The sequence below is a fragment of the Solenopsis invicta genome, chromosome 7 (assembly GCF_016802725.1).
Source record: "Solenopsis invicta isolate M01_SB chromosome 7, UNIL_Sinv_3.0, whole genome shotgun sequence".
NCBI classification, from domain to species: domain Eukaryota; kingdom Metazoa; phylum Arthropoda; class Insecta; order Hymenoptera; family Formicidae; genus Solenopsis; species Solenopsis invicta.
This window is the reverse complement of record NC_052670.1, coordinates 13711405-13726640: the sequence shown is the minus strand read 5'-3', so window position 1 is coordinate 13726640 and position 15236 is coordinate 13711405. Positions and strand designations below refer to the sequence as shown.

The following is a 15236-nucleotide window of genomic DNA, read 5'->3' as shown; positions in this document are numbered from 1 at the left end:
AAAAAGCAAAGAAACAAAGAGCAGAAGACTCAAGACAAAACACAACATTGTAGATCAGGCTTTATTTAATTTTGCAGGAAGCTTAACCCTTAAACACACCGATTCCGTAAAATACGTAAATATATTTTCCAGTCTGGGAGATTTTATCAACTTTGAAAAGCTATAACTTTGGTTCCAATCAATACTTTTTAACAATCTTTTTCTCAAATAAAAGTTCAAAATCTCAGAAATGTGACTACATAATCAGCACTGCCGAAAAATGATTTATTGTGAAGTTATAAAGAAAAAACCTTAATACACTATTGATTAACTCAAGGAGTCTAAAATTGAAAATTGATGTTTTATAATCCATGTGAACCTCTCAATCAAATTCAAGAAAAAGATTCTTTTAAAAAATTCATTTAATTTAGCTCAGTTTGTACCTGATTGTAACACTTTTTTTTCGTTTGTACCTCCATGGGTCAAAAACTATAGAGAGTTCAAAAAATATTAACACCCCACATTACAATATTAAAATTCGCAAGCGGATAATGTTGTTTCGGAATCCTTTGTACTTGATTGTACCACCGATCGTTTCGTTTGTATCCTTAAGAGGGTGATTGTACCGCAATTGCAAAATATGGGTAAGAGCTAACTTCGCAGTTTTCCACAATATTTAAAATCCACAAGCGGGTGATTCGTTTGTAGCCGATTGTACCATTAAAGAGGTTATTGTATCGCAATGTTAAAATAGGGGTACAAACGACACAACCGGTGGTATAATGAGGTACAATTGGTACAAACAATTTCAAAACAGCATCTGCTTGCGAATTTTTAAATTGTGAAACAATCACCCCGTTAAAGATACATACAAAACAACTAGTGATATAATCAGATACAAACGATTTCGAAACAGCATCCCCTTATGGATTTCAAATATCGTAATGTGGGGTGCTACCATTTATTAAACTCTCTACAGTTTTTAACTCCTTGAAACAAATGAAAAGAAAAGTGGTACGATCAGGTACAAATTAATCTAAACTGAAAGTTTTTTCAAACAAATTTTTTTCTTGAAGTCAGATGTCAGATTCACATAAGATATTTCATGATATATTTTGAACCCTGCGCAGAAACTTTTTTACAGCACTATACAGTATTGTAACTTTAACTCGTCTTCTCTTTCAAATATCAGATTGCTCTTGGATTAATCCGGAGCTAAAAAGATTAAATTCTTTGATTCAAATTAAAACTGACGATTGCACGATTCCTAAGAATAGGTGTTAAAGCGTTTTATTACACGTTGACCTATATTCCAGAGTCACAAAAATGTCCGACTTGTGACACATGTTTGTCTAGTGCGGCCACAAAAAAAGTTTTTGTTGCACTTTCCGTACCCTATCCAAATCTTAACAGTCGCTTGAACCTATTACTTTTTTCATCCAAGGATGGATGTAACAGTACACTTCCCGATCATAATAGTTCTTTGTTCATTTTTATAAATTTATTAAAAATATTCTAGAAGCTTTTAATACAATAAGAAAACTTTTTTATAAAAGATCTTGTTGGTTTATTTCAGCTATTTGACAAATTACGCGAAACGCGAGCGTCAAGTTTTGAAAAAATAATTCCGATTTCTGGCAATACTACTGAGAAAGTATTAGGTTTGTCGGCTGCGGATAAGCAAATGCTAATTGAAAGAGTAACTATAATAATTCATTCAGCGGGGAGTGTAAAATTTAATGACAGTTTAAAATATGCCATATTTACCAATACTAGAGCAACGAGAGACATCTGTATCTTAGCTCAAAGCATGAAAAATATAAAAGTAAGTAAAACGTAATCCATATAACATACTTTATCCCAGGAATGTCCAACAGGTGTCATTTTGGAATAGCAATAACCATAAGATATCCTCAAATGGTTCAGTTATCCAACGAATATCCTGGGAATGTACAAGTGTCCATATGTGCGAGATCCTACCGATGTCACAGCCCAGATAGCACAGAGAATTCAAAAAGATTAAAAAAAGAATTTATGTTTATGTCACTAACACTGAGTTCATTCTAAAATATAAAAAGAATTCTTTTTCTGAAAAAGAAAGAAAAAATCAAGAAAAAAATTCTTTTTGCATTTCAAAATGAACTCAGTATTGGTGACATAAACCTGAATTCTTTTTGAATGCTGTGTGCTATCTGGAAGTCGACATCCAGAGGATATCCAAAGAACTTCATGAAATATCAAAATTGTATCATTATAAAACCTTTAATATTGTACATACATATAATGAGAAGATTCCGTTTACCTATATACTAAGAGAAATTGTTTGGTGAGATAGTTATAATTATTATCTCGCCAAACAACTTCTATTATAAATATATATTTATAGCTGTTTTGACTAAACAATTTGTAGTCTTAACCAAACAATTATTTTTATACTACTAATTACAAAAAGTTTCGTTAAACGTAACTATTTTTGATACCAGTAAATACAAAATTTGATCACAATTTATAGCTATATTTTGGTTAATTTTACCATTTCTCTCACAAGTGGATCCGCGACCTGCGGATCACAGATTCTAATAAAATTTTATGAGTGCGTTGTGTTCACTCCTTTACTGTAATAAAGCCGTAAGTTGCGGATATTAAGCATTCTCAAAACAATGGAGATTAGATATTTTCAACATCTATAGTATCGTTACAAAAGAACGATTGTCGAATCAGCGGCGTAGCGCATCGGCCATTAGCAAATTAATCATGCCACTTAATCGGCATTAAAAGTTTCTCGAAGTACAGGCTTCAAGCTTTAAGTTTGTTTTTGAAACATACCTGTATTATAAATATTTCCTGTTTTACAAGCGTTTAAAGTTTGGTAAATTTTTCTTAAATTTTTAATGTACAGCTTTTTTTGCTGGGCAGTGTATTTTTTATTTAGTAATTAAAAGCAGTTTAAAAATTGTATATAACAATTTGAAAATATAAAATTAAATTAAGAAAAATTTTATTTACGGGGATCGGATCTGGGACTCTGAGCGTAGCAGTTAACGTGCTAATGCCTCACGCTACGCCGCTGTCTCGACAATCGATCTTCTGGATATCGATCACGTAACTTTTCTCCTAGAGCGGAAAGGTGAAAAGTGAAATATCTAACTATTACTTCAAAATAAATAAAAATAAATTTATAAAATTAATTTTTAATTTTACAAATTTTTCATGAAAATTATTTTATAACTGGAATGAAAACCAAGAAAAAAGTTGAATCAAGCCCGGACATGTCAGAGCCCGTGAATTCAGCTTGCAACATGTTGATGCTGGCTCACTCTAAAAGTTCTTTGTTTTAAAAGTTACATTTTTTAGGCATTATATATCTTGAATGCACTAATGTAAATTAATTAATAGTAATTTTGACTTTAAATTTGGTTAAAAACCCTAAAATCAAAAAAATATCAAAAATTGAGAAAAAATATACAAATTTAAAGAGATTATTGCATTTTGTGCCAAATCTTAACGTCCAGAATTTTTTTTGATACGTTTTTCGTTTTTAGCACACCAAAATACATGAAACTTAGATAAAAATAATCAAACAGTTTTTTAGTCGCAGACCTGTGTTATTCAATCAGACTTGTAAATCTTCATTGATTTTGTTGGATATTAATAAGGATCAGCGTTAATTGATACTTTCAATAATATTTTCAATTTTGATTAACGATTTCTTAATAATCAGTAATCAAATGACAAAATTTTTAATTATTCGACTAATTAAGTAAAAAAAAGTTTTTTTAAATTACCCCATTAATTAAGTAATTGCGTAAAAACATTTTTAATTAGTCAATTAATTATGTAATCAAGAAAAAAATTTTTAATTACTCCATTAATCAAATAATCAAAAACAAAAAATTTTGATTGTTTTGTCAATTTAGGACAATTTAGAACAATATCGTTAGGATAAAATGTACTGTATGGGAATAATTATGTGTTTGAATAACCCATTCTGTCAAACAGCGTGACTCAGATTAACATAATCTTCCGTTCTTGGCATATTCATAATTGAATTCTGAGATATTTTTTTTAGCAAAAATTTATTCGGATATTAGTTATAAGAAGGAATTGTTAGCGTATGACATGTGTGTGAAGTTGGCCCGGCACTTTTTGAATTTTGTATTTTTTTTTATTTTGCTGTATTGTGCTACGTTTGTGCTAATTTGTACCGCAATTCGCAGCTCAATAATATAAAGCATTTTTTTATAAATAAAAAATTAAATTTTTGCCAGCCTTGAATGTAAAGCATCGGACGCGTTTTGACTTTCTTTGAAGTCATTCTCAATGATAATTATTAAATAAAAAAATCCATATTTTAATAGCTGTATCACATAGTAATCATTGACCGATAAAAAATATTGTAAAAAACTTCTCAGATTTGGCACAAGTTGCTTTTGACATAAGACCAAGAAAAAGGCACAGCTATGTGGTCATTTCCAAGAATTTTTAAAGCAACGTCCAATCAAATTAATAAGCCAAATAACACCAGAGATAACGCTAGTAGTACCAAGCTGGCCACGTTTCCCTAGAATGCGAACCTTCACATGAAACGTGTACAAATTTCACGTCGATCGGACCACAAACAGCTGAGTTATTGAGGTTAGAGCAAAGTCACTTTGTAATTTGTTTGAAAAATGGAAAAAAATTTAGTTTCGCGTGTTGATAAAGCATTGTTTTTTAATGGGTAAATTCCATCTAAATCAACGATTTGTCGTTGGTATGCTGAGTTTAAACGTGGTCGTACGGACACAAACGATGCGGAACGTTCGGGTAGGCCATTGGAAGCCGTTTACAAATTACAAAGTGACTTTGCTCTAACCTCAATAACTCAGCTGTTTGTGGTCCGATCGACGTGAAATTTGTACACGTTTCATGTGAAGGTTCGCATTCTAGGGAAACGTGGCCAGCTTGGTACTACTAGCGTTATCTCTGGGTTAGTCTCGGGACTTATTGAACGATGTCCAAGAAAAAGGCACAGCTATGTGGTCATTTCCAAGAATTTTTAAAGTAACGTCCAATCAAATTAATAAGCCAAATAAACATGAAATAGATCATGCAGTAAATTGTAATGAACAGAAGGCATGATTCATCAAAAATTATAAAATAAGATCTCAAACAACTCACCAGCACTGTCACATTACGCTCTTAACAAAGTGTTAACGTCAAATCGTAAGTCACAAAAACAGATTTAAAAAGTCAACATAATTAAATAAAACTGAATTAATAAAAATATATAATAAATATAATAAATACAGTACCAGTCGACGTTTTATCGTCAATGGTACAAGCGAAACTGAGAACGAAATCATTGCCGATATGTACCAGAGAGGTCAAAATAACAATTATAATTTTTCTAAGATCGCAGTGTAGGCATGATCGAGAAAGTCATTATCTGTTTGTAAATTTAAACTCACTTTCTGACATCTAATATGTAACATTTCAGAAGCAAGACATTTAAAAATGTTCTTCTCAACATCAAGAATTCTTATCCCAACCAAACTCATGATTTCGATGCAGCCTATGGTCAGTGATGACCGAATGTATTGTCGTATTTCTGCGGATATGTTGACGGTGTTCTGAGAGTCTCGTGTTTAATTGTCTTCCCGTCTGACCCACATAGGAAGCATCGCAATCTCGAAATTTTATAAACGACGTTTCTTTTAGAAGTATCTTAGAGAAGATCTTTATGGACTTTGATAAAAATCGCGAGTTTATTGAGACTACAAAATGCCAATCTAGAGTCAGTGTCATTTGCAATGTCCCTAAATTTATTAGATACTGATTGTGAATCAATAAAGAGGGTCGTAAACCAATTTTTAATACGTTCAGATTCCAAATTATTGGTGGAATCTTTTTGTTTAGCTTTACAGTTATAAATTAAATTTTTCAATCTTGTGTTAATAATTTTAAAATTATTAAATTAATTGCTCTTATTCTTTGTAGGTCCTACTGTATGTTAGTACAGCATTGACAAATATACAGGAACCGTTCATAGAAGAAAAAGTATATCCACCAATATTTGATTGGAAAAAAATGATCGAAGTAGCCGAGTTATTGGATGATGAGCATGTTTTAAATGTGTTTACTGCTAAGTAAGTTACAAACAAAAATTAATCTTATAACTTTTCTATAACTAGTCGTACTAAAGTAGCATTTTTCACCTAAAATTATTTTTTATTGAAACTCATGTTTTTAATAACACTGCTCGACCTGGATTTTAGATCATGAATTAAACCGGATGATCCCTATAATTTTTTTATTTTTTAGAACAATTTTTTAAGACAATGGTTTTCTCTTCTGTGTTAAAAGAAAGTCACATGTTTTGCCCTCACATTTTAAGGGTATTCTGGCTATGCAATATGAGTTGAAAATTATCGAAATTGAAAAAATTGGAAGTTTTCTTTCGTTTATTCTTTTTTTACGACCAACTGCTGCCAAGCTTCGGTTTGGCAAAAAACAGAGGGAGTATGCGTTTCTCTGACAACGTACATACCTTTGTTACCTTAGTTCTCACCAACTACAGCATGATATGATGTCACTCTCGCACATAAACTTTTTAATAACCAAACTTGGTTTAAAACGTATAATTATCATTAATTGTTCTGTAAAAAAAATAGATAAATGATATGGTTCGTCTACATGTCCTCTCATTGGTTATCAAATAAAGTTTAGATAGCAAATTGATTAGTCAATAATGTGTGTTGTAAGGGTCTACGCACAATAGAGAAATATAAGATATTAGAAATAAGAATTAAAATTTTAGTATCAGTTTTCTCAATAAATATTAAAATGTAACGCACAATGGATACAAATAAAACGTAAGATATAAATATGCCATACAAGATACAACGTAATTTATTATTTATCTATAATATTCATTAAGAAAACTGATTCTAAAATTTTAATTCCTATTTCTTATATTTAATATTTCTCTGTTGTGCGCAAGCCTTAAGAGTCGAATTTTATAGCGTTTTCAAGTGCAGTACGATTTAACTTAGGTTTGACGCCATTTGCCGGAATTGTCCAATTGAAACGTCCAATCGTCCGTTCTAATTAAACGATTGCGGCAAATAGCATCAAACCTGGGTTAAAACCCACTGTATTCAAAAACGCTATTAGTAATTTACAGTTGTAAGACATCTCGAAATCACAAACAGTAGACCGATTTTGACGAAATTAGGCTCATTCGATGCATTTTTGCACGAAATGAACGAATCTGGCAAAAGAAAGTGTCGGACTGTCCCGTGAACCGAGATCAATCGTTAAAGTTAGTAATTGTACAGATTAGAAAACCATTCATCTCGGCGTAATGTAACGAACTGAGCATGCGCTGTGATAAAAATGTGCACAAAATTTGAAATGTTTTATTTTAATAATTATATTATTATATAAAGCATTTTGTGTTTAAGTTTATAAAATATTAGTTTTATATAATTTAGCAATTTATACCAGTCAACAGTTAACTTTTACCTTTATGTTTTATTACTATATAAAATGTTTTGTGTTTAAGTTTATATTTGTTTAACTTTTAACTAATTTAATTCAAAATCAATAATAAAGTAAAAAAAACTTTTAACAATAATATTTATGTTTAATAACAAATATATACATATACATACATACATATGACATATGCCATACAGCACAGAAAATTGCAGCAACTTTCCAGCAATGTTGCAATGTGTTGCAAATTACAATGCAATATTACAGAGACATTCCAGAAACAAAAATTAACAATATGTCTGCAATATCTCGGCAATATGACATTAATGTTCCGGAAACATTGAAATATTATAATTTTTTAAATATAAAATAATGGCAATAAAGAGCCAAAGCAGAATATTTGCGTATAAAGTAAAAGAAGTAAAAGTAATGTAACTTTTTTAAATAAAAATTTATAATTCTAAACAATATTTGTATATTAATACTCAAATAAATTTATACTTAAAAATGTTATTATAAAAGTGTAATTTTTGCTAGTTAAATAAATAATTAAGTAAATTATACATTTGGAAGTGCTAAGATTTTTTTTATATGGAAATGTAAAAACTAGAGCAAACTTTTTTATAATGCATAAGAAAATGAACTAGAGTCTTTTATTTCCCTCTCCAAGATAGAAATAAAGGATTTTGATTGGTTCGTTCTCTTATGTGTTATGCATTATGCAAGAGTATGTACTCCCGGCTTTACTTAGAATTAATATACAGAACATTTTAGTTTAGAATATTCCAGCTAAGTTGCAGCAGCGTTGCTGCAAATGTTATTGCTGAAATGTTGTAATATTATAATAAATGTTTTGATGTATCATAGCGTTTGATTATTCACATTAAATATTCAGAAAGCAAGTTTTCCGCATGCTGTTATTAATGTAAAAAAAATGCGTTGCTAAATTGCCATCTTTTTTAAGGAAAGCGGCTTCCGATTCTGCGTAAGCTACTGCCAGCAACACATGCCGCGTATGCGACTTTATAACAAGTTTTTGGAAATTTTATATTAATAAATTCTGTACGCTATTGCAGTTCAGTTACATGGAAAACAGTTTTTTTTCCGTTGCTTTTAAGTTGCTATGTACAAAAGGATTAGTATCTTCATTATAGCAACGTTATTGCAACCAAAGGAAAATTTGTAGTAGTAAATATTTCACTTTATGTGCCAGGAATGCATTGCTGGGTACATAACATTGCAATGTTGCTAGGATGTTTTAATACAATATTTCAAAAAGCGGACGTCTTAATTTTGCTGCAATTTTACAGTAATGTTGAAATAATATTTCAAAATCAATATGCAATATTACAATGTTTCAATGAAATCATCCTACAATGTTTTTGCAATCTCTGTGCTGTATGCGATATGTGCATATATGCTTATATACTATTTGTACAAAATATTACTTTGTTATAAGATTATTCAGCTTTTAAACGTTTGAAATAAATTATTTTAAAAAAAAAAAGAACTCCCGACTGCTGCCAAAAGTTTGTTTAATAATAAGAATAAAAATTAAAAAGTTATAAACTTAAACAAATTAAAATAAAAAAAATAATAGAAAGTACAAATTTAAGAAAACAATACTTAAAAAAATAAAACTTAAACAAATTTAGAAAAACAAAAAATAAAACTATAAAAAATTGATTTAAATAGGTTGAAATAAGAATTAAACTAACTATTGAATTAAATAAATAAAGCTATAAATTAAATCAAATACAATTATTTGACATTTAAAATTTTTTTATTTTTTATTATTTAATAATAAATTAAACTTAACTAGCAGTTGTGAGATGTCACGCTGAATGACAGATATAATATTATCTTGAACAGTTATAACATGCAGCGTAGCGTCTCGTGACAGCTAGTTAATTAAAATTAATTTATTATTAAATATTTAATATTAAATATTAAAAAATAAAAAATTTTTAATGTCAAATATTAGTATTTGATTTAATTTATAGTTTTATTTTTTTAAGTAAATAATTTGTTTAATTCTTATTTCAAACTTTTTACAGTAATTTTTCTACAGTTTTTGTTTTTTTCCTAATCAACAACCAAAAATTTTGGTCGCGAATGTCTGAATTTTACCCCTGAAACTTGTAGTAAAAAAAAATAACAATAAAGAATTTAACTTATAATTATTATTTTTACAGTAAAAATTACTTGTTGTATTTTCAACAAAATAACTTTTAGTTGAATAAATAAATCTAAATAATTTTTTACACGAGCACTTATTAGAATTTTAATAGTAGCGAAGGATGGGATAAGATAGAGTAGTTAGAATTTGATGATGAGTAAAAACTAGATTTTATCTGAGGCTTATCTGATTTGTTTATGTTCTTAAAAAAAAGTTTAAATTAATTGACAATGTAATAAGCAAATTTTTTATTTTGCGTGTATTCAAATGTACAGGTTTTTAGAGTCTGCTGCCAATACATATGTTTTTTCAAAAAACCTAGCGGAGAGTATAATACAAGAATATTCTTCCTCCTTGCCTTGTGCGATTGTAAGACCTTCTTTAGGTACGTAGATTTTCATGAAATTATTTGAAATAAATTTTAGTTTTAATATATTACTGCCAAGTATGCCAAATACTTGTAATATTATGTGAGAAACGGAAAAAGTCAAATCGGATTGATGTTCATGAAAAGTATGTTTCAGCTTTAAAATGCGTTATGGGGAACGTTCCGAAATTGACTGGAAGTACTGGTGCTGCTGTTATTGAAATGACTAACTTTTAGCGTTTTAAAATTTGAATTTTTACTGTCTAGTACTGGATTTCGGAACGGAAAAGCATGTGCCTCACCTCTTGAGATCGAGTAAAAACAGCTGAAAGTCAGCAATCCTCTAGGGTTGATTTATGCAGAATAGTTAGTAATTTTCAGTATCCAACAGGATCAGCACAAAAAATTCTATTTCTGCACGATAAAGCAGTGCTGACAGTACTGCCAGTTAATTTTGAAACATGCCCATAGTCAAAATCTCGACAGCTTGCGTCTATCTGAAGCTAGAGGATAAAATGTAAAACAAATCCGATGTGCACAAAACATACGAGGTGTGTTCAAAAAGTATCGCGAATTTTGTGTTTTTTCAAAAATTATTTATTTATTCATGAATATCTATTTTGTCCCCTTCAAAGTAATCCCCATGAGATATTATACACTTGTGCCAACGGTTTTTCCAATCTTCGAAGCACTTCAAAAAATCATTTTTTTTTATCTTGTTCAGCTCCTCCTTCGATGCCGTCTTTATCTCGTCAAGCGTAGCGTAACGTCGTCCTTTCATGGGCCTCTTCAGTTTAGGGAACAAGAAAAAGTCACAGGGGGCCAGATCTGGGGAATACGGTGGCTGCGGCATCATTAGTGTGTTGTTTTTGGCCAAAAAGTCGCGCACAAGCAACGATGTGTGAGCAGGGGCGTTATCGTGGTGCAAAAGCCAATTTTTGTTCTTCCACAAATCCGGGCGTTTCTGGCGGATTGCTTCGCGCAAATTGCGCATAACTTGCAGGTAATATTCCTTATTGACCGTTCTACCCTGTGGCAAGAACTCATGATGCACCACGCCCCTGCAATCGAAGAAAACTGTCAGCAAAACTTTCACATTCGACCGAACTTGGCGCGCTTTTTTCGGTCTTGGTTCGTGCGGCAGCTTCCATTGAGATGATTGAGCTTCGGTTTCCACGTCATAACCATAAACCCACGATTCGTCACCAGTTATGACCCTCTGGAGCAAATTTGGGTCGTCGCGGACAGAGTCCAACATCTCATTAGCAATGTTCATGCGATGCTGTTTTTGGTCGCAATTGAGCAATTTTGGTACGAATTTCGCGGCGACCCGTCTCATGCCCAAATCATTGATAAAAATCGAATGGCACGAGCCAATCGATATGTTTAGGTCCTCAGCAACTTCTCTAACGGTGATTCGACGATTGGCCAATACCATTTTCTCCACTTCATTAATTTTTTCGTCTGTTGTTGAAGTGCTCGAGCGTCCGGCACGCTCTTCGTCGTTCACATCTTCTCGGCCTTCTGAGAACATTTTATACCACCGATAAACGTTGCTTCGGTCCAAGGTAGCTTCTCCGTATGCCACAGTCAACATTCGGAATGCATCCGCGCACTTAATTTCGTTTTTCACACAAAATTTGATACAGGTTCTTTGATCCATTTTTTTGAATAGGTAAAAATCGAAGACGATTCAAAACACGTGCAAGCAAAGCAGCTGTCAACAATTAAGTGATCATTCAAAATGGCCGAGCTTGTCGGCATAAGTGAGAGACATGAGTACCAACATAACGCCACAAAAAGATCGAAATTCGAATATACGTAACCCGCGAAAATTCAAAATTCGCGATACTTTTTGAACACACCTCGTAAGTTGTTCTATGCAACATAGTAAATCTTGCGCTTCTTTATCTTAATGGGTTTTTCGTGTGTCTTGATTGTGTGTTTGGATAATATTACGGTTATATTCCCGTGTTTCAAACAAAATGTTACGTAAATATGCTTACAGAAGCTATCGAAACATTTAAAATTATTGAAAATATTAAATTACTTTATTTTTATAACACAAAATAAAGAAATAGTATCTTTAAATTTTTTAATTAGCTTATTTTTTTATATTTTTTTCAAATTTGTAATAAACATACCCTACCCATGGAGTATTAAGAAGAAGTAAAATCTCCGCTTATCAAAACGGTCCCATTATCGATATATAAAATGGCGTCAAAGGTGTCTTCATACTTCCGGTTTGTTATACATCAGACATGACAGATCATAGATGAGAGATGATTAGTATCTTGATTAATTATAATTAGTTATAATGGTGAAACGTGTTTGTGCAATTTTGCACTGCCAAAATGGGAAGAAACACATAAAAATAAATAAAGAGCTAGGAGCAAAGAATAAAAGTCTTTTCAAAGCATCAAAAGTACGTAGTAGAATAATAATTAAATGTTATGGGGTTACGTATGTGTAAATGTATGTGTATATGTAAATTTCTTCTGTATCATCAGGATAGTAATTTGTTACAACAATAGACTGCAAATTTAGGCCAATTGGAAAAGCCACTTACTCAAGCATGTTTTGTTTGTGAAGAACATTTTAAAACCATTTGAATAATCGCGTGAACCGAATATTCGGGATAACGTTTATGACCATCAGTGCCCTTTGTCGGTAAAAAGAAATAGAACCGTTTTTTAAGGTAATCGCTCTATGAAAATTTTACTCCTTAATACTTCATAGGTAGGCTCATGAACCTACCCATGAAGTATTAAGAAAGTGTAAAATCTCCGGTTATAAAAACAGTCCCCTTATTGATACTAAAATTGGCGTCGAAGATGTCCCCATACTTCCGATATGTTACGTCAGCGTCTGCGCATTGTTTGTTATGCATCAGACATCAAAAAACGACATTTACAGTATTTTGATAGATGATTAGTTTCCTGTTCTGTTGTAATGGTGAAATGTATTTGTACAGTTTTCCACTACCGAAACGGGCAGGAACGAACAAGCAAAACAAATAAAAAGCTGAGAGCAATGAATAAGTCGCGTTAACCGTATGTTCGGGGTAGCGCTTATGATTATCAGTGCCTTCGGTAGAAAGAAATGGAACCATTTTTAAGGTGATCGCTCTATGAAGATTTTACTCCTTAATATTCCATGACCCTACTACTGCATAATGACCAGAACTATACTTTAAACTTATTGGGAACTCTAGAACTCTTCGAGAACTATAGAATTCCATTGTCAAAACTAATTTTTTTGAAATTTAAGGTGCCACACGAAGTTGGCACCTCATATTATTCAAATTATCATTTTTAATGTTATTTTGGCGGAACTATTGTTATAAACTATCAGGAACTCTAGAACTATTGAGGGTGCAAATAAAACTTGCATAAAAATTTGCGGTGCAGAAGAATGAGGTGCTAACTTTATAGAAACTGCATAATGCTTCTTTATGTTGCACAAAACAATCCCAATTTTCATCTGTCATAAATCGCGCTCTGTAGCAAAAACATCAAATATTTTATTGCAAAGGACAATATTCTTTGATAACAGACATCCCAATGACTACAACGCACAAGTTACAATAAAAACGAGAGACACTTACCAAAAATAACGATGTATTAAAAAAAAATGAATTTAACTGTAGTGCTACAAAATGAACTTCTGTCTATAAAGTACGCGAGAAACATTCGATCGATTTGAAACTTCGTAAATAGCTTAATGCGTATTCAGATGATAAATAACGTACATAGAACTGTTCGGTGGGAAGAAACTCAATTTTTTACTACTGTAGTTTTGCTTTACTGTTTATTTACACAAAATTAACTGTCACTATTGTGATGTTTATTATGACACTCTTGCGTAATATTATTTGCGTAGGTCGAGTGATCGTGCTTTTCTCGCTGCGCGAGGCGCCACTCCGACAACACCGTGCCCTGTATTGTCGGAGTTGGTCCAAGAGCGTATTTTGCTCTGAGCCCGTATTCGAAATAGAGATACTATCGTTTTGAATAGGCGAACTCGTGTGTTACGGCTCGCGAAGACAGGGATAGGGAGAGAGAACTTGGACGATGTCGACTTTGATCAAAAGCGGAATAAGAGCCAGAATAACCGGAGAGCTTCCCAGACACCTTATTTATTAATTTCCGAATAGCCGCGTTTTTGCTCCGCTTGGCTCTAATTTCCGAAATCCTTGCCCCGCTTGAGCTATCCGGATCATCGGTTCCCAAGCGCGGCGAATGAAAGACGAAAGGCCGAAAACGATTGCCGACAATCCCAAGACTAGCGACGCCGATATTATCTTATGGTGGTTATTTACAAATGTGTTTGCAATTGCAATATTGACGCCACCTCGTCCAAATAATATTTGTCTTTGGATAACAATTGCGTGTCAACAGGAAACGCTCTAGGTCATTCCTAACGTCTAAGATTTCTTTTTATCTTTTTTTTTGTTCTCTCTTTTTAGTGTTTTACTCCATACAGCACAGAGAGATTGCAGAAACATTGCAGAATGATTTCATTGAAACATTGTAATATTGCATTTTGATTGCGAAACATTGCTGCAACATTGCTGGAAGATTGCAGCAACATTAAGATGTCCACTTTTTGAAATATTGCATTGAAATGTCCCAGCAACATTTCAATGTTATGTATTTAATATAATGAAACGCTACAACAACATGCATCACAAAATTTATTAATAGTGCAACATTTGAGCAATAACATTTGCAGCAACGTTACTGCAACATTGCTGGAATGTTCTGGGCTGAAATGCTTTGTGTATTAATTCTAAGTAAAGCCAGGAGCACACATTCTTGCATAATGCATAACACATAAAAGAATGAACCAATCAAAATCCTTCATTTCTATCTTGGAGAAAGAAATAAATTCTGGTTCATTCATTCTGTGTTATACATTATGCAAAAGTCTATGCTCCAGCCTTTACATTTTGGGTATAGATTTATTTAGGTATTAATATACAAATATTGTTAAAATTACAAATTTTTATTTAAAAAATTTACATATTTTTATATTTTTAATCTCTAACATAACAAAAAAATATTTATTTCTTTGGAGATCATTGCACAGACCTATATCAGTCTTATTATAATATCACATGTTTAGATAAAAGCAAAATTATTCATTTCGTGTGAATAAATCAATCATATTAAAGAATCTTGTAATAGTTGCTTTTTCTGCTACCACTAAAAGTTGCTCCAATTAACATTT

General features: G+C 31.8%; 1 protein-coding gene across 2 annotated transcripts in view; it reads left to right on the top strand.

Annotated features, from left to right (window-relative positions):
* LOC105201567 (fatty acyl-CoA reductase 1) overlaps positions 1–15236 on the top strand; it is a 38367-nt gene that overhangs the window by 1451 nt on the left and 21680 nt on the right. The window contains exons 2-4 of one of the 2 annotated variants that reach the window (XM_026137737.2): positions 1556–1804; positions 5959–6107; positions 9913–10022. In XM_026137737.2, coding sequence (XP_025993522.1) covers positions 1556–1804; positions 5959–6107; positions 9913–10022 — 508 coding nt within the window. The remainder of the gene's footprint in view (positions 1–1555; positions 1805–5958; positions 6108–9912; positions 10023–15236) is intronic. The other variant, XM_026137738.2, reaches the window with a different exon arrangement.